Source organism: Dasypus novemcinctus, chromosome 13 (assembly GCF_030445035.2).
Source record: "Dasypus novemcinctus isolate mDasNov1 chromosome 13, mDasNov1.1.hap2, whole genome shotgun sequence".
In the NCBI taxonomy this organism is placed as follows: Eukaryota; Metazoa; Chordata; class Mammalia; order Cingulata; family Dasypodidae; genus Dasypus; species Dasypus novemcinctus.
Genome location: NC_080685.1, coordinates 43,306,351 through 43,326,836, shown reverse-complemented (window position 1 = coordinate 43,326,836; position 20,486 = coordinate 43,306,351). Strand labels below are relative to the sequence as shown.

The following is a 20,486-nucleotide window of genomic DNA, read 5'->3' as shown; positions in this document are numbered from 1 at the left end:
ATGTTGGATATGTGGGAGTACTGTATATTGTATATATGAATTACTGTGATCTAAAACTCTTGTGAAGATAAGCTTAATAATTAGAAAAAAGAAAAGAAAAAGATAGGACATAGACACTGAGAAAAAGACGGAAGTAGTTGCCTTGCCAATTTGCATACAGGCAACACTTACTGCAGTGATGGACAGCAAAACATCAAAAACAAAGCTTTTGCATTTAAAAAATTTTTGATAGCCCAATTTATTTTTACCATAATTTTCCCAAATTAATATGTATTCTATATCTAACCTTTAAACTTGTCGCCTTATTCCATTTTACTATTAATGGAACCTGGCAATATATTGGGCTTCACTTTTCAGGAAGTTTTGGATCACAGAGAGGTTCAACAATGGCAGTGGAGGAATACTGGTGTGGGATGTTATTGACAGGGGACACATGGTTGGCAGGGAGTTCTCCAGGGCATATATCCAGAGTACATAAAAATGTTTGGATATTTTCATAGTGGATACAATTAAAAACAACTCAGGGAGTGCTGAGTTCCTAGCCAGGGGAGCTCTATCACAGCCCCTAAAGGAACAGCAACAATCCCCCAAGTGCAATGGCAAAGACTGAAAAAGAAGGAAGCTCCAACAATGAGCCCTTGATACTAATGACTATTCTTGTGAGCCTGTGCACCTGAAATAAGAACAAGGCCTAGAGCTGCAGGGTGCCTAAGAGTTACCTCCTGAGAGCCTCCGTGTTGCTCGAATGTGGCCAGTCTCAAAGCCAAACTCAGCTTGTAAATGTGTTGCCTTCCCCCCAGCGTGGGACATGACTCCTGGGGATGAGCCTCCCTGGCGCTGAGGGATTACTACCAAGTACCAGCTGATGATGTAACTAGAAAATGACCTCTAATAAAAGGGTCAACTTGGACCAGCAGAATATATCAGTCTACATATAATACCAGGAGTTAAAAATGCTTTTTGACCTGGATCAAGGGGGAAATGGAAAGGACAAATGAGTTTATATGGCTATGAATCTCCAAAAAGAGCCGGGAGGTTATCAGAGGGCTTGCCCTTATGCACACCTCAGCAGATTCCCAGAGACAGATAAAGTAGATACAACCCCAGGTATTGGTTCTTCTGAGGGCTACAGAGACCCACAGGTTCTATGGACATGGCAGATGGAGTTCAATTCTATGTCAGTTGGCCCTTCTTTGGAGTTTGTGTTTCTGTGTGATGGAGCTGGACTCAGATGTGATCTTTTTTCACAAGCCTCTTCTGTTACTTTTACCAGAACTGTAGTTGGTGCTGGGGTTAATATATACCCAGGGGACCTGAATCTCTGGACTGACCATATGATAGTCAGGCCCTGAGCCTCAACAGACTTCAGCTCCTACACTCTGGTTTATTGGACTTACCCCACTCAGCTAACATAGAGTTGAAGAAGGTCAGTCACCACAGCATGGAGCCAAGAGTGCCTGTAACTGAAAGCAGGAGGATTGCATTCAGCATCCATGTGGAATCTAAGCCCTCTCTTGATATAGATGTGGAGTGGACATAACCATTCCAAGGTCCACAGGATGGAGGAAGAGAATATGGATTAGAGTGGACTTACTGATATTCTATTCATAAACTATTGTGATTAGTAATCAAAGGAAATGTGGCCATGGTGTGGAAAAAGTGGCCATGGTGGCTGCTGGAGGTGGGAAATGGGAGGAAGAGATGAGATGCGTAGGTGTTTTCGGCACTTGGAGCTATCCTGGGTGATGCTGCAGGGACAGTTACCAGACATTGTATGTCCTCCCATGGCCCACTGGGTGGAACATGGGAGAGTGTGGGCTATGATGTGGACCACTAATGACGAGGTGCAGCGCTGCTCAGAGATGTATTCACCAAATGCAATGAATATCTCATGATAATGGAGGAGATTTTTGCTATGGGGGTTGGAGTGGGGTGAGGGGGGTGGGGGGTATATGGGGACCTCATGTTTTTTGAATGTAATATTAAAAAAAAAACAAAACTATGCCTATTAGGAAGAAGTCCTATTTCTCCCACCCGCCCCCCTTGAGGATTCTTGATTTACAGTGTGTGTGGGCGTGTCCTGGCTAGATTAGGGCCGGACCCTGAGTGCAGAGGAGCTGAGAGGGGACCGCCTAAGTCTCTGGGGACCCACCCCGGCCGCCCACCCTTATTTAGAGAACTCCTCAATCTCTGCGCCAGTCCCCACGCCTCCCACCCCGCCCCCGCCTGGATGAGCCCCACTCAATTCCCAGTGTCTTCCGGGCAGGCCCCGCCCCGCGGCCCCTCCCCCCGGGTCACAGGGCGCCCGCCCCGCCCCTCTCGCTGCTGGAGGCCGTGGGGTCCCGCGGTGCGTCCTCCTCAGCTGCGCAGTCGCCCGTCCTGCATGTTTCTCCGAGCAAGCTTGTCTGCGTTCTCTCGTTTTCGCCTCACGCTTCGGCCTGCTTCCGTCGCTGCCATGAGCACGGGCACCTTTGTGGTATCGCAGCCGCTCAATTACCGTGGCGGGGCCCGAGTGGAGCCGGCCGACTCCTCCGGCACCGAAAAGGCGTTCGAGCCGGCGACGGGTAAGGGGAGGGGAGACCCGGAGGGAAGGCCAGGTAGGGGTGGCGGGGCCGACGGGGCGGGGCGCGGCGTCGGGCTCTCCTCCCTCCCCAACCCCCGGGGTGGTGCACGTATTCACCTTCCCTGAACTGTCTTTTGGTGCATGGAGCAAACATTTATTGAACACGGGTTAAGTGAAAATGTAGAGTATAAAAGTTTTATGTACACGCAGCTAACCTTTCCCTGGAAACTTGCGTGCTGGAGTCACGGGTAATTTGAAAACGGCCTGAACGGAGTTCATAAAGTCCCGATGCGTGAGGTTGTTTCTCTGTTGGTTAATTTTTACTGCTAGGGCTCCAGTGTTAGTCTTCAAACATGTTCATAGAAGATTTCCAGGACTGGGGCGGCGGTGGGGCGGGGTGGGGGACAAACATTGATACGGTGTGTGCAGGGAAGCGCCCAGTCTAAGGCGCATGAAAGCAGACTTTGCATGCATCCTATAGTGCTAAAATGTTTCTGTACATAAATTAGAATTGAGAAAATAATTTTTAAAAATCCGCCTTTACCCAAAGCTTACTGTTGCCATTCCGTATACTCTGGGAACTCTTAAGATTTCAGAGCTACAGAGGAACAGTATTTATTGGTTGTTTTACTGAGAACAGCTGGTGTAGGGGTGGCCATTTACCCAAACCATATTTAACAACAAGAAGGGGAGGGGTGGCTAAGAGGAAATCTAGATTCATAAAGCTTTATTTAAATGTGTAGCAACGTTTTGAGATAATACTAACATTTCCACTCTTTTTAGGCCGAGTGATAGCTACTTTCACATGTTCAGGAGAAAAGGAAGTAAATTTGGCTGTTCAAAATGCAAAGGAGGCCTTTAAAATATGGAGTAAAAAATCTGGCATGGAGCGTTGCCGAATCCTTTTGGAGGCTGCCAGGATAATTAGGGTATGTTTTAACTTATTCCTTTCCAGAAAGCCAGTCTTGCATTGCTTTCACCTTGCTTTTTTTGTTTTTCACTGATACCATTTACATTTACAGTATTGTGCCAGTATCACCACCATCCATTACCAAAGCTTTTTCATCACTGCAGCCAGAAACTCTGTAATCTTTAAGCACTTTCCTTCCACCTACCAAAGCATGGTAATTTGTAATCTTTTTTTTTTTTGAATTTACATATTATAGGTGTTCCATTTAAGTTCAGTCATACAGTATTTATCCTTTTGTGTCAGGCTTATTTTACTCCGTACGATAACCTTTAAGGTTCATACATGTTGTACTTACCAGAACATCTTTCCTATTTATGGAAATATTCCATTGTATATATATACCACATTTTGTTTATCCATTAATCTGTTGGTGTACACATGGGTTTCTACTTTTTAACTGTTAGTGTTGCTATGTACACTGGTGTACAAATATCTGTTTAAGTCCCTGTTTTCAATTCTTTTGGATAAATACTTGTAAGTGGAGTTGCTGGGCCATATGGTAATTCTGTGTTTAATTCAGCATGTGTTCCCATTTTTACTCAAATCTCTGATACTTTTATACCAGATTATAAAGATTTTACTGGTGGGACCCAATTATTTCTTAGTTGGAGTCTTATGAAAGTAGCTATCATTTCATTTAAAAAGAGAAGGAAAACATTATATAAAACTACCGCAGCACTATTTACTTATTTATTTATGTAGGGTTTAGAAAAGGTGACATTTAATTTAAATACAAGGGTGAGGCCTGGCCTGGGAGGAGGGGAAAGGAGGAGCCTACCCATAGAAAGCACAAGTCTCTTGGGTGCCCTCCCACCCCCATCTTGAGAGGCTACTGCCAGATGGCTGGAGCCAGGTCCCAGTGCTGCCAGCTCCTGGGGAAGGGCAGAGGGCAGACCTACACGGACCCACAGCCCACTGGCAGACAGGCCTGGCAGTCCAACCCATAGAGCCAGGCATGTCCAAGTCCATGGCTGCCCAGAGGCAGGGTGTGAGGACACAAAGGAAGAGGTGCCAACCCCATAAGGACATGTCCAGGTAGCCTAGGTGGACAGGGAAGACCTGAATCCAGCTCCAAAGGGCTCCCCTTTCCCCTTCCTCATGCCCCCAGGGTGCTATGCACCAGGACCCTACGGGGTAGTAGGGGGCATGCCAGCACCACCCAAACCCCCCTGGCTTCAGTGGGAGAAAGGAAGCTCAAGGGCAAATGAGGAGCATGAAAGCGGTGTGAAGGGGCAGGGGTTCTAGGTCCATCTGTCCAAAAAATCCAACACAAGCCACAGCTGGAAGACAATGGGACCAGTAACCCCTAGATGCCCCCTCCCCCACGCACACTCACACCCCCTGAGGACAAGATACCCTCGCCCAAGGGATTGGTGCCTGAAAAAATATTCTACCCAGTCCAAAAATATGAACCATGGATGCCATGGGCCAGGCAGTTGTGCTTTAAGTGCTTGGGGCCCAGAGCCCAGACTCTCAGGTTGAGGCGCCGCTGGGTCCAGGCATCAGGGGTGGTGCAGGTTGGAGCCCCAATGGTGCCCACCGCGGACTCTACGCTGCCACCTGCCGGGCAGATGGGAACAGATTGTCACAAGATGCCGGAAAGCTAAAGCCCCAGTCTATCTGCTCAGTGCTGACACGCAGACACCCGGGAGAGACGACCAGCAGAGACAGAAATAAAGCTGCCATTTGCCCCCGCCCGCAGAGTGAGTCCAAATGTTCTTTGGAAGAGGTCCCGGACTTTCCTTCTGCCTGCCCCAAGTCCTCTAAGGAAACCCTACACCACCCTTCCCAGTCTGGCACTGCTGGGCAGCCCCTACTGCGGGAACACATGGATTGTTTCCCAGTAGGGGGCAGCCAGGTTGCACCCCATTTCCATGAACGTCTCTGATGGCTTTGGTGGGGTGGGATCTCTCCGGTAGCCCCCCTTCATCTGTGGTTCTAAACATGTTTCATCCCCATCACGCAGGGAGCAGGGCCAGGGGGCTGAGTTTGGACACTGAGTAGGGGGAGCACCCTGCCCGGGAGGGGGTCAAGGAAGCGGGGAAGGGAGGGCCAGCTGGCCATCTGCCTGGGGTCTCTGCAGTTGCAATACTATTTAAACAAAGAAAGGGTTGTGCATGTGGTCTCTCTACCTTCCTCCAGCCCTGCGTCAGGTCAGTTCAAATTTTATGCTATGGAGCCAACTGCCAATAAATGTTCAGGGCATGCCCCTGGGTAAAACAGTCCTGTGGGTGGCAATCTTAACGTGGCCCATCAGGCCCCTCTCCATCAGACCCTTGTTTTTCCAGTCTCACTTCTACTTCCTTTCCTCTTCTCACACCAAGAGCCCCAGCTGAGCTGCACTACTGGCCCTTCTTCCTTTGGCACGTGTGCCTCTCACATTCCATACTTAGGCACATACTGTCACATTGTGCTGCACAAAGTCAGCAATCAGTTGCCTCAAAGGGAAGGTGACGCAGAACTTTACGAAATAAAGGACAGAGAGACACGAGAGGAGATAAAGATGGGACCAGAGGACTCAGCTTCTGGAAATGAGAGCCTCAACCCTACTATTTATTTAGAAACTAACAAGCAGCTGTTTGCTACAGGAACTGCAGCATCATCTACAATAACAGGAAACAACTGCAACATCTATAATAAGGTAACATCTACAATAGAACAGGTGCAGTATTTTACTATAATAAGGTACAGGTTATGCAAAGTTCAAACATTTCCTCACACATTTTTTCCCAGCTGTCCAGACAGTGTTGCATCTAGTCAAGGCCTGGTAGTCCTAAGCCTGCACTTTCGTCTGCATTATAGAAATGTTTTAACTTTGAACCATATTTCTACAACAACATTTTAACCCTTGGAGGGCTTCTCCAGCTTTATCACTCCTAGAAGGTGCCCTTTCACTTTCCTTTGCTGAGTTTCGTGTTATTTTGTGTCTCTTGCCCCTTGGACTTGTATCTGTAGCTTTTAATGCACTGTCCTATAATTATAGGTTTATTGCTTTCTTTCCCCTTGAGGCTCTTAATTTCCCTGAGCCCAGCCTTCCTTCCTTTTTTTTTTTTTTCTTTTCCTCATTATCTTTATTTGTCACTCTTTATAGTCAAAATAAATGTACCACAAACCCTAGAAACTTACACAGGAAGAAAAGCCACTGAAATAAAAAATATTTTATATTCATGCCCCAAAATGTCCTTCAGAGATTTGTTTTTGTGTGTACAATGACAAGCATCTGTACTTCCCCAAAGCTAGTTTCTTAGATTAATGTAGTGTTTGTAATATCCACAGCAGACCATATGGATCACCAGACTTTCAGAAGAGGTTAAAAAAATCCTCTGTCAATCAGAATACAGTTCTAAAACTAAGTGATTGTTTAAGCACATCCATATTTTAGGGCTGCTCTAGGTTATAAAACCATTCTTCTCATTTCAGAGGCATTTAAATTAAAATAAGACATTTACAAATGATTTATGCTGTACAACAGTCCAAGTATGATTTTTCACCTATTCCTTTTAAGGAAGTTAAGCATTTAAAAGTTTCTCTATTAACTAATCAGTGCATTTTTCCAACATAAATAACAAGCTATTCTAAATGGTTTACATTTATTTCATTTATTTCAGTGCTTATTTCCAAATATTAAATGGAATGAAATTATATGATTAATGGTTATATTTGAGCTTATTATGGGTATGATCGATTTAATTCACCTCAATACTGTAATTCACTCTAAAGTAATAGCCACAGGCACACACAAAAAAGTATACTGTCTAAACTACTCTAAAAGATTTATTTTAACAAACCAGCCAATTTCCAGACCCCTTTTCTAAGTCTGACAAAAGGAAAATTCAGTCCATTTGAGTCTTCTCATTTGTCTTTTTACCAACGATGCTATCATAGCTGGGATCCATGTTCCAAATACTGTAAGGTGATCATAATCCAAAGTACCATGTTGAAAGCCATGGGATACGCAATAAAATTATACTTACATGCCGGTTATAGGGAGTTGCTGGCTGCTCATTGGTTTTTGTGTATTTCTCTTCTCCTGCTGTCTTCCTTACTTTAGAGAGGATAAAGGAACCCTGTTTTCTCTAAACCAATATTAATAATCAGTGGAGACCTATTTGGACTCCTTGGCAGTTTTTGTCAGGGATTTTTTTTGTTTCAGTAATAGAAAAGCAATTAAACATTTCAGTGAATTTTTTTGGTAAGAATGCATTTTTTTAAAAGATTTATTTATTTCACTCCCCTTCCCCCTCCATTGTCTGCTCTCTGTGTCCATTTGCTGTGTGTTCTGTGTTGGCTTGCATTATCTGGCAGCAGTGGGAACTGGCGTCTTTTTTGTTGCATCATCTTGCTGCATTAGCTGTCCATGGTGTGGCACCACTCCTGGGCAGGCTGCGCTTTTTTCACTCAGGGCAGCTCTCCTTACGGGCACACTCCTTGCGTGGGAGGCACCCCTACGTGGCACAGCACTCCTTGTGTGCGGCAGCACTGTGCGTTGGCCAGCTTACCACATGGGTCAGGAGGCCCTGGGATCAAACCCTGAACCCTCCACATGGTAGACAGATGCTCTATCGGTTGAGCCACATCCGCTTCCCCATTATTTTTATTTTTTGTTAATTTTCTGCATTTTCCAAGTATTCTAGACTAAACATGTTTATAATTTAATAAAGCTACTTTTATAATCAAGCCTCAGTGTAATGTTATGTGAAAAACATTACAGCAATCTATGTGAAATATAATCCCAATTCTGTTTAAAAATGTATGAATGTATGTACTTAGTGTATGTGCATGTGTGGTTATTTGTGATAAACATCACTATGTTCCTGGTGATTATCTCTGGATGGTGGAATGAGTAGTGATTGGCTTTTTTTCCCCATAATTTCAAATTTTTAAAGAATAAGCAGGCATTCCATACAGGATTCCTATACATCACTTTACCACTAATAACTTACCTTTTTGTGGCATATTTTTTACAAATGATGAAAGAACAGCATCACAATATTTCTGCCATCTATTTTCCATAGCTTGTATTTGGTGTATTTTTCCCCACAAACCACCCTATTACTAACACCATGTATTAAAATTGTATATTTGTTACAGTTCATGAAAGAATGTTCTCATTTATACTGTTACCTACAGCCCATCATTCTGTCAGGGATTTTTTTTAATTTTTTTTTTGTGGTATATCAAAAGATGTCATGATGATTTTGTGTAAATAATCTTTTTGTGAGTGTGGGGAATGATAGAATAAGAGGAAAAATCACATAAGGCCAGCCATTAAATTAATTTTTCTCTGAGAATTAGAACCTTGAAACAGTCCTCCAAATTAGCTGACTATCCATTATTGATAAAAGAAACAACTCGAGAACAAAACTTTCTATTATTTTGGTAAATATTCCACAGTTTAGCAGTGGTAGTCACAGATTTCTTCCTGTTTGTTCATTTTTGTACTTTAAGTGGAAGCAAAATAGCATTTCCCTATTGCCAGTTCAGTATTTTTCATATATCTGAAATATTACACATTGATTCATCAGTTTATTCATGCTGATTAGGGAGTCAGTACTTATGTCTTTGCTGGGGCCTACTTCCTGTCTGGCGTTCTAGAACAGACGTATAACTAAACCCACCCATGGTTAATCATATCTCTGGAAAAGTGTTTCATGTTAATCATACTCAATTAATTCAAGAATGGGAAATAATTTATATCTGGCTCAAAGTACCCTTCCAGAATCAGTATAACTAGGAAACAAATTAATGGTTAAAAGGTTGTTTTGGTGAGTGTGGAATCAGGCAAAGAGAAAGAAGGTTTAAAAGAGAATTTAATTTATATCATGTTCGAACTTTAACACATTATCCCTTTTCAAAGATCTTGTCCATTTGATAATCGCAATACTTAGAATTTATTAACTTCCTTTTTTAGAAGTAAGCTCCTTGAAGGCAAAGGCTGGATCTGTACATTTTTCCTGGTAATACATGTGGAATGAATTAAAGCATTTTGTACCCATGGACTTCTTAAAAATACATGTCCAGCTCTAACCAGCAAACTGTCCTTTCCTGTATTCCATACTGATTTTCATATTCTTCCTTGCATTTTCTCTGTGGATTTGTGCTATGAATAGAGTGCTTGTGTTCATTTGTTTGTCCTTCAAGTTTGCTTCTCGTCAGCCTTATTGCCTATCAGTTTTTAGTAAGAGAATGCTGCCTCTTGCCAATTTTTTATTGTTTTATGTATTTTTAGAGATTTACCCTAATATTTATTTTAAATTGGACCCATGATAACAACTGTCTAGTTCCTACATGTTGACTTTTTTTTTTTGAGGTACTGAGACTCGGGATTGAACCTGGGATTTCATATGTGGGAAGCCAGTACTCAACCACTGAGCGATGTTGGCTCCCCTGAGTTGGTTTTTTTGTTTGTTTGCTTGTTTGTTTTTTGGTTTTTTGGAAGCACTGGGAACTAAACCTCGGACCTCCCATGTGGGGAGCAGGTGCTCAACCAATTGAGCCATACCCATTCTGCATATTTAGCTCTTTTTATCTTCTTTAGGCCAAATAAATGTATTAGTTTTTTCTTTATAGATCTTATTTCCGAAACTTAAGCTCATCACTGGACACGCTAGATCCTCTTTTTCCTTAGTAAATAATGGAGGGCAGAACTGGAAACAGTATTTGAAAAGAGTATTGATGAGTGCTGAGTATTAGAAAATATTTATGTTTAGTTTTAATATCGTACATTTCTTTGAGTAAATTAAAGTGATGAATGAGTATAACCTCTTAAATGCCAATTGTGTGTTAGGCTTTGTATAATTTTCAAGCATGTGTGTGCATCTATATGTGTGTGTATGTGTATGTATATCCATATGTTTTACATATATATGTACATGTACACATGTAATATTCACTTCTTAAAGCTTTTCTCATCTTGAAATGATGTTTTGGTCTTAAGTCTATTTAGCAGTGATTTTATTTTCCAGATGTAACACTTGAATTCCTTTTATTTTCATTTAATTTACAAGTTGTTTCTATTTTTTAAAAATTGTGCAGTGTATTCTGTTTACTTTGAAGTGTTTGGTCATATGCCCTAAATTTAATCTTCTGTTTTACACAAAGGAACGGAGGAATGATATTGCCATTGTGGAGACCATCAACAATGGCAAGTCCATCTTCGAGGCCTGCATGGACATCGATTCTTCCTGGCAGAGCCTAGAGTATTATGCAGGCTTGGCTGGATCCATGGCTGGTAAGCTCTCCCCTGGCCCTCTTTGATCAGCTGACGAGGCAGATGAGCAGAGCCTATGGTGACAGATTTTGAACTTTAGATAGGCCTGGGTTAAATCCTGGGTTCATTACTTTCTACCTGGTGGCCCTGGAAATTACTTTATGTTTCCTTGTCGAAACTGTTAACACTAATCCCTACCTGGTTGGATTGTTATAAGGATGAAATGAGGTAATATATGTAAAACACTTAGCATGGTACCTGATCTTTAGAGAAAGTTACTGAAAAACAACTGTGCTGTCAAGAACATGTCTAACTAATTTGTCAAAAATTTCTTTTGATTACTTATAAAGTTTATAGCAGGTCATATTGAATGGTTTAGTAGGGCCCACAGGCCAAAATTCTAAGGTTTTGGGGTCCTCAGACCCTTTGGTTGCTGCTGAGTCTCCCACTCTCTGTCCCTCACTCTTCCTTCCTCTTTTTTTTTTCCTTCCCCTTCTACCCCTCATTCTCCCCCCCTCTTTCCCTGTGCTCCCCATCTCTGTCCCTCAGTTTCCCTTTCTTTTTGCCCTTCACTCTTCTTCCCTCTGTTCTCTCTGATTCTCTCCCCCATCCTGTTCTTCAGCTTCCCATTTTCTCTCCCTCTAATTTCCCCCTCTTCATCCCTCAGGCTCCATTTCCCTCTGCCTCTTAAGATTCTCTTCTTTGCCTCTCAATTTTGATATTTAAAAAAAATACGTAGCTTTTAAAAAAATGTAGGGACCTAATATAGTATATTTTGGTCTATATATACTTCCTTTTTTTTTTTTAGATTTATTTTATTTCTCCCCATCCCCTCATTGCTTGCACGTGCTGTGTCTGTTCATCATCTTTGTTTCTTTAGGAGTCATCAGAAACTGAACTCAGGACCTCCAAGGTGGGAGGGAGGCACCTAATCGTTTAAGCCACCTCCATTCCCCACTTTGATGTGTCTCTCATTATGTTCTTCCTCCTGTATCTCTTGTTGCATCAGCTTGTTACATCAGCTTGCTGCACCTGCCCGTCACATCAGCTTACTATCTGACCTGTCTTCTCTAGAAGGCACCAGGAATCTCTGCTCCCTGTTTTGTTAGGTCTCTTATCATGTTTTTTTCTTCTTGTGTCTCTTGTTGGGTCATCTTGTTGTGCCAACTTGCCACACCTGCCCGTCACACCAACTTGCTGTCTTCTTTAGGAGGCACCGGAAACCGAACCACAGACCTCCCTTGTAGTAGGTGGGAGCTCAATTGCTTGAGCCATATCTGCTTCCCTGTGCATGTTGTTTGATTGACTGGATGCCAGTTTGATCAGAATCATATTTTCTAACATATTATTTTATGGAATTTAAAATAGTTTTTACCTTTCTCAGTAAGATAAGGCGATCTTAAGAGGACTGATATTTAGTGGTATTAAGCTCTTTTTTTGTAGCTCTGAATCTGATATTAATAAATTTGGGCAAGTACTTTTTCTTTTTTTGCATCAGTTTTCTCAAGTGTTGGTATAAGGGAGTTAATTTTTGAAATTGAGATTTGTTTACATTAATATTAATAGCTTTATTGAGATTAAATGAATCCATTCAGCAATAGTTTTGTGTTTCTATTAGAAGACTTGCATTTTGGTGCCAATAATCTACTTGTATGAGACAATATTGTCAAAGATTTGTACTTCAGAAACTATAATGCGCCAGACCCCTTTTGAAAGGCAAAACATCCCATAGATCATTAGTGTTGACTTAAATTATTTTATTTATAATGCTATTGAAATAGTTATAAGCAAAGCTAGGTAGAAATTGTTTAACATTATAGCTCTCCTAAAACAATAAAATCATAAATAATGGAAAATCAAATACAAACAGCCATCTAACTAATAAAATTCACCTGAGCGTAGTTGGTTCTTATTGTTTTGCCCATACTAAGGTTCATTGTAATGTAAATAGACTATTGCTGTAGCATGTGTTCTTTTTTTCTGAGCAGTGCTCAGATTTCTAACTGTCTGGTAATCTTGCCTTGGATGCCCTGTGAACTCCCCAAACTCAACAAAATTCCAACTGAACTTGCAACTCATTATTTTCTTTTCTAAACTCTCATTACTTTTTGCAGGGAGGTATCTTTTTTTTAATTAAAAAAAATTTTTACTGTAAAATATATATAACAGAAAATACCCATTTTAAACCTTTTTACTGTACAGTTTAGTGGCATTAATTATATTCACTTTATTGTGCTTTCTCCATCTTCTATTACCAAAACTTTTTCAACAGAAACTTTGTCCACATTGAGCCAAAACTCCCCAGCACTCTCCCCCAGCCCCTGGCAGCCTCTAAATAACTTTCTTTTTTTCTTTTAATTTTTTTTTTTTTTAAGATTTATTTTTTATTTATTTCTCTCTCCTTCCACCCCCAGTTGTCTGCTCTTTATGTCCATTCGCTGTGTGTTCTTCTGTGACCCCTTCTATCTTTATCAGTGGCACCAGGAATCTGTGTTTCTTTTTGTTGCGTCATCTTGCTGTGTCAGCTCTCTGTGTGTGTGGTGCCATTCTTGGGCATGCACTTTCTTTCGTGCTGGGCGGCTCCTCTCCGGGTGCACTCCTTGCACATGGGGCTCCCCTACACAGGGGACACCCCTGCGTGGCAGGGCACTCCTTGCGCTCATCAACACTGCACATGGGCCAGCTCCACACGGGTCAAGGAGGCCCGGGGTTTGAACCACAGACCTCCCATGTGGTAGACGGATGCCCTAACCACTGGGCTAAGTCTGCTTCCCTCTTTCAATTTTTATTCTAGTAATATACATATGACCTAAAATTTTCCCTGTTAACCACATTTACATATATAATTCACTGCTGTTAATTACATTCACAATGTTGTGCTACCATCCCCACCCTCCATTACCAAAACTTTACAATCAACCCCAATAGAAATTTTGTACAACTTAAGCATTAACTCCCCAATCCCTACCCCCAACCCAACCCTTGGTAACCTGTATTCTAGATTCTAACTCCATGAGTTTGTTTATTGTAATTATTTTGTATCAGTGAAATCATACAAAATTTGTCTGGCTTACTTCACTCAACATGGTGTCTTTTAAGTTTCATCCATATTGTTGCATGAATCAGAACTTCATTCCTTTTTAATGCTGAATAATATTCCATTGTATGTATATACCACATTCTGTTTATCCATTCATCGGTTGATGGACACTTAGGTTGCTTCCATCTTTTGGTAATTGTGAGTAAGCCGCTGTGAAAATTGGTGTGCAGGTATCTGTTCAAATCCCTGCTTTCACTTCTTTTGGGCATATACCTAGTAGTGGGATTGTTGGGCTATATAGTATTTCTATACTTAAATTTCTGAGGAACTGCCAAACTGTCTCCACCGTGGCTGTACCATTTTATATTCCCACCAGCAAAGAATGAATATTCCTGTTTCTTCACATCCTCTTCAGCACTTGTAATTTTTTTTTTCTTCCATTTAATGGTAGCCATTCTAGTAGTTCTGAAATGGTATCATTGTGGTATTTCCCTAATGTGTGACTCCATGAGCATCTTTTTGTGTGCTTTTTAGTCATTTGTATATCCTCTTTGGAGAAAGGTCTATTCAAGTCTTGCCCATTTTAAAATTTGTTTGTCTTTTTATTGTTGAGTTGTAGGTTCTCTTTATATGTTCTGGATATTGAACCCTCATTAGATACATGGTTTCGAGATATTTTCTCCCATTGAGTAGGTTGTGTTTTAACTTTCATTGTAGAGTCCTTTGATGCACAAAACTTTTTAATTTTCTGGATATCCCACTTATTTTTCTTTTGATGCTTATGCTTTGGGTGTTAAGTTTATGAAGCCATTCCTTAACAAGAATCTGAAGATACATATGTTTTCTTCTAGGAATTTTATAGTTTTGGTTCTTATATTTAGGTCTTTGGTTCATTTCGAGTTAATTTTTATATGGTGTGTGATAGGAGTCCTCCTTTCCTAATTTTTCTTTTTTTCTTTTTTTGAAGTACTGGGGCAGGGATTGAACCCAGGACCTCCCATATCTCAACTGCTTGAGCCACATCTGCTTCCACTCCTTCATTCTTTCGCATACAGATGTATAGTTCTTCCAACGTCATTTGCTGAAGAGACTATTCTTTCCAAATTGAACGAACTTGGCAGCTATAGATGTGAGGGTCTATTTCTGAATTATCTGTTCATTTCCATTGATCTGTATATCTGTCCTTGTGCCAGTACCATGCTGTGTTTTTTGTGTTTTTTTGATTCCTGTTTTATAATCTTAATTTTTTAATAAGAGTTTTTTATTTTTTAAAAAAGATACATAGATTACATACATGTTACATTAAAAATATAGGAAATTCTCATATGCACCATCCCAACTCCTCCCACATTTCCCCACATTATCAGCATTCTTCATTAGTGTGGTACATTTGTTACAATTGGTGAATACATTTTGGAGCATTGCCAGTAAGCGTGGATTATAGTTTACATTGTAGTTTACACTCTCTCCACAATTTTGTAAGTTATGACAATACAAGCCATGTGTAATATAAAATCCTTTGATTTTATATTACACAAAACTTTTAATTTTCTAGAGATCCCACTTACTTTTCTCATATATAATGGCTTGTATGTGTCATCGCAGTGTCATTCAGGACAATTCTCAAGTCCCGAAAATCTCCATATTACACCTGTTTTTCCATCTCTCCTCTCAGAACCTCCAGTGGCCACTGCCTCTACATCAGTGATAAAAGTTCTTCCATTGCTAGAATCACAATAAGTCTATACTAGAATACCAGTCTAAGTATGCTCTAATTCATTATACATTCCCCAATTCTGAGGATTCTGGGATGGTGATGTCCACTCCACTTCTGTTTGAGAGGGTGCTTAGATCCCGTGGGGCAGATGGATGGGACTATCTTGCTTGCAGTTGCAGACTCTCTCTGTTCCTTGGGATGGCCATTGTTCATTATCATTTCCTTGTTTGTTGTCCTGGGTGAATCCAGTGAACTGTAGAGTAGGTATTGTAACTCTGTTGAGATGCAGGGCCCAGCTGGCACATGGGCAACCCAAAGATTTAAGACTCTTGGACATACACCTGTCAACTCTAGCACTAACTATCGGTTCAAATAGAAGGGGCAGAAGAGACATGTGTAGGGAAACCACACCTGAGTCCAACTCTGTCACACTGGGGAGCATAAGTTCCTAACTAGGGCCATTGGCAGGGCACCAAACTCCTGAGCTGCTGCCCTGCCTGTAGTGTCTGGATGTCTCTACTATTTGAGGCAATATTTACTTTGGCAGTCATTGGGGATCCTCCTGAGACATACATAAGCATAACTTCTGGACTGACTTCCCGACTCACTTTGAAGTCTCTTAGACATATAAACTCATTTGTCTTTACCCTTTCTCCCTTTTGGTCAAGGTCTTTTTCCAGTTGCATTGCTAATTGGTGCTTGGTAGTAATCCCTTGGTGCCAGGGAGGTTCATCCCCAGGAGTCATGTCCCACACTGGGGGGAAAGTAATACATTTAATTGCTGAGTTTGGCTTAGAGAAAGACCACATTTGAGCAACAAGGAGGCTCTCAGGAGGTAACTCTTAGGCACCCTATAATACTAGACTAAGTTTGAATTTTAAAAGTAAATGTTCATAAGTACATTCATCAATATCAAGGGCCAGTCAATAGTCCTTCCTCCTTCACTAGTCAATGCTCCTATACTTGGGATTCTTGCTGTTCCATTAGAGAATGTGGCAGAGCTCCCCAGGATGGGAATTTGATATTCTTTCGGTTATATCTTGAATCTCCACCCACTGTGACCATGCCGCATTAACACTTGAACACATTTATATGCCTTATAGGTATGCCCCAGGTAAACCTCCTCCCACACATCCCCGTTACTGACACCCCACACCAGTGGTCCTCCCCTGCCACAGTTGTAACTCTTCTGTCATCCAAAAGGTCTTCAAAAAATGAAGCTAAGAAAATAACCAAATAAAATTAATAAGAAAATGAAATATTGATAATTTTAAAAATAACAAATAAAATACAAAAATATAAAAAATTTTGAATAATAAAAAATTAAAAATACATAAAATTTAAAATTCTTTTGACATTCATCACTGTAAGATCTGTTATCTTGTATGTACAGTCACATTTTATTCTGTTTATTCCCCCAGTGTCTTTTTTTTTTTCCATTTTGTTTTCAGAGAAGCTTTAGGTTACAGAAAAGTCATGTACAGAGTATACGGAATTCTCATATACCCAACATCCCACCAGTTTTCCCCTTTTCCCTATTAATATTTTACAAGTGGATTGTACATTTGTTATAATAGATGTATAAATATTGAAACATTGCTATTAACCATGGTCAGTGATTTACATTATGATTTACATTTGGACCATACACTTTTATAAATTTTAATGAAATTTAACATGGCCTGTTTCCATCATTGCAAGATCATGTAGAACACTTCCATTGCCCCCAAAATGCCCCATTTTCTATCTGTTCTATTCCTCCATCCCCCTCCCCTCAAGACCCATGGTAACCACCAAGCTTCACTCCTTGAAGAATAAGATGCATAGTTTACTTGCAACAACATTGTGTGGGCTTGACTTACTGGCCTGTCCACCCCTGCTGGCCACTGCCTACGCTCTCAAGAGACTCCTGCCCCTCAATTTGAGAACATAGCAGGCAGGACTCACCAGGATGAGAGTCCCAACACCTTCCTGCTCATTAAGTGGCTCTCCACCCACTGAGAGAGCACACCATGACAAGATGAACTCTCACACACTCCCTAGAAGCCTGCCCCAGGTGAGCCCTGTCCTGAATGCCCCCCACATCCACACCCTATACCAGTAACTCTTTCCTGCTATATTGCCAAGTACCATGCTGTTTTGACCACTGCAGCTTTGTAATGCATTTTTTTCTTTATCTTTTTTTTCCTTTGTAGTAAGTTTTAAAATTAGGAAATGTGAGTCTTCCAACTTCATTTCTTCATTTTCAGGATGGTTTTGGCTATTCTGGGCTCCTTACCCTTCCAAATAAATGTGATGATTGGCATTTCCATTTCTGCTAAGTATACTGTCAGAAGTTTGATTGGGATTGCATTGAATTTGTAAATCATTTTGGTAAAAATTGATATCCTGACAATATTTAGTCTTCTAATCCATAAGCATGGAATGGCCTTCCATTTATTTAGATCTTCTTTGATTTCTTTTAGCAAAGTTTTGTAGTTTTCTATGTGTAAGTCCTTTGAATCCCTCGTTAAATTTATTCTGAGATAGTTGATTCTTTTAGTTGCTATTGTAAATGGAATTTTTTTCTCAATTCCCTCCCCAGATTGCTTATTACTAGTGTACAGAAACCCTACTGATTTTTGTGTGTTGATCTTTTTTTTTTTAAAGATTTATTTATTTATTTAATTCCCCCCCTCCCTGGTTGTCTGTTCTCTGTGTCTATTTGCTGCATCTTGTTTCTTTGTCCGCTTCTGTTGTTGTCAGCGGCACGGGAAGTGTGGGCAGCGCCATTCCTGGGCAGGCTGCACTTTCTTTTGCGCTGGGCGGCTCTCCCTACGGGGCGCACTCCTCGTGCGTGAGGCTCCCCTACACGGGGGACACCCCTGCATGGCAGGGCACTCCTTGCGCACATCAGCACTGCGCATGGGCCAGCTCCACATAGGTCAAGGAGGCCCGGGGTTTGAACTGCGGACCTCCCATGTGGTAGACGGACGCCCTAACCACTGGGCCAAGTCCGTTTCCTGTGTGTTGATCTTATACCCTGCCAGTTTGCTGAATTTATTAGCTCTAGTAACTTTGTTGTAGGTTTTTTTGAACTTTTTGTCTATAAACTCTCATTACCTTTTATTTAGATTTTTAATACAGCAAACATCAGTTGGTCCTCTGCTTGATGCTCTGCTAAAGGGAATGTGCCTGTCTTTGTGGAACTCAGTCCATCTGAGTACATAATAGAAAAAAATTTTTGAGAGGTGCCACGGATTGAACCTGGGGCTTTGTACATGGGAAGGACACCCAACTGCTGAGCTACACCCACTCACCAGAAACACTTTTTATACCAAGTGATAAGTGTATAGAGAGGTGTGAGCAAGACTGGATGGCAGACTCAGTTTCGTCACTCCCTCCTTCACAGGTCTTCCCTGGTCCTCCCAACTGGGTGTGATCATTTTCTTCCAAGCCTCAATATGCTCGTACACTCATGTGATACTCATATTCTAGCTTATATTTTTATTTGTATACTTCACTCCCCTTTGGATAGTAAAATATATCTTTCTCTTTCTCATAGACTGAAAGCTTAGTGTGAGGGCATAGATTATGTCTTTCTTGTTTATTTCCGTGTCCTCAGCATTTATCTCAGTGCCCTTCACATGATAGAAGCTCAGTAGAATTTTTTTGTAACAACTTTATTGTGATGTAATTCACATATCATATAATTCACTCATTTAAAGCATGTAATTCATTGGTTTTTAGTATATCACAGAGTTGTGCAACTACCACACAATAGATTTTAGAACTTTTTAATTATTTCAGATAGAAACTCTGCCATGTAGCTATCATCTCCCTACCCTCCTAGTTCTAAGCAAACACTAATCTACTTTCTGTCTCCATATTTACCTATTCTGGACATTTCATATTAATTGAGTCATGTAATATGTGGTCTTTTGTAACTGGCTTCTTTCACTTAGCATAATGTTGTGAGGTTCATATATGGTATAGTATGTATCAGCACTCTGTTCTTTTTTATGGCTGAATAATATTCCATTGTGTGGCTATATCATATTTGGTTTTTCCATTTAGCAACTGAGAGACATTTGGGTTTTTTTCACTTTTGGCTATTAGGAATAATGGTGCTATGAATATTTGCTTGTAAGTTTTTGCATGGACATAAGTTTTCATTTCTGTTGGGTATATGTAAGAGTGGAACTACTTGGTCAAATGATAACTCTGTGTTTAATATTTTGAGGGACAGCCAGAAACTGTTTTCCAAAATGACTGTACCATTTCACAATCCCACTAGCAGGGTGTGGAGGTTCCCATCATTCATATCCTTTTGACACTTATCTGATTCAGATTTTAGTTCTTCTTGAGTCGGTTTTGGTGGTTTGTGTATTTTATTTGTATATTTCATCTAAATTATCTAATAGAGGCTTAGTAAATTTTTAGAGGATTAAAGTAAGTTGAATGAACATGGATTTAAAGGTTGGATGGGATTTACTATGTGGAGACGTAGCGGAAGACCAGTATAAGAATAATGGAATGGGAAGCAACATGGCTCAACTGATAGAGTGTCCGTCTATCATATGGGAGGTCCAGGGTTCAAACCCAGGGCCTCCTCGCCCGTGTGGTGAGCTGGCCCATGCACACAAGTAGTGCCCTGCCACATGGGTGTCCCCCATGTAGGGGAGCCCCACATCTGAGGAATGCACCCCACAGGGAGAGCCGCCCTGCACGAAAAAAGTGTAGCCTCCCCAGGAGTGGCACTGCACACACAGAGAGCTGACGCAGCAAGATGAGGCAAGCAGAAGAGACAGATTCCTGGTGCTGCCGAGAATGCAGCAGACAGAAGAACTCACAGCGAATGGATACAGAGAGCAGACAACAAGGGTGGGGGAAGGGGAGGGAAATTAATAAAATCTTAAAAATAATAATGGAATGAAAAGGGCACTGTGAATAGCAACGAGTTTGGTCTGCCTAGGGTATAAGGTAAAAACATGCGTTGGTGAAATC

General features: G+C 41.1%; 1 protein-coding gene across 2 annotated transcripts in view; it reads left to right on the top strand.

Moving 5' to 3' along the window:
- Positions 1 to 2,178: 2,178 nt before the first annotated feature.
- ALDH9A1 (aldehyde dehydrogenase 9 family member A1) overlaps positions 2,179 to 20,486 on the top strand; it is a 39,921-nt gene continuing 21,613 nt past the window's right edge. Inside the window, exons 1-3 of one of the 2 annotated variants that reach the window (XM_004454668.3) lie at positions 2,179 to 2,564; positions 3,347 to 3,492; positions 10,635 to 10,764. In XM_004454668.3, the coding sequence (XP_004454725.2) occupies positions 2,231 to 2,564; positions 3,347 to 3,492; positions 10,635 to 10,764 (610 nt within the window). In that variant the 5' untranslated portion in view covers positions 2,179 to 2,230. Of the gene's footprint in view, positions 2,565 to 2,660; positions 2,861 to 3,346; positions 3,493 to 10,634; positions 10,765 to 20,486 lie in introns of those variants that run through there. The other variant, XM_071207553.1, reaches the window with a different exon arrangement.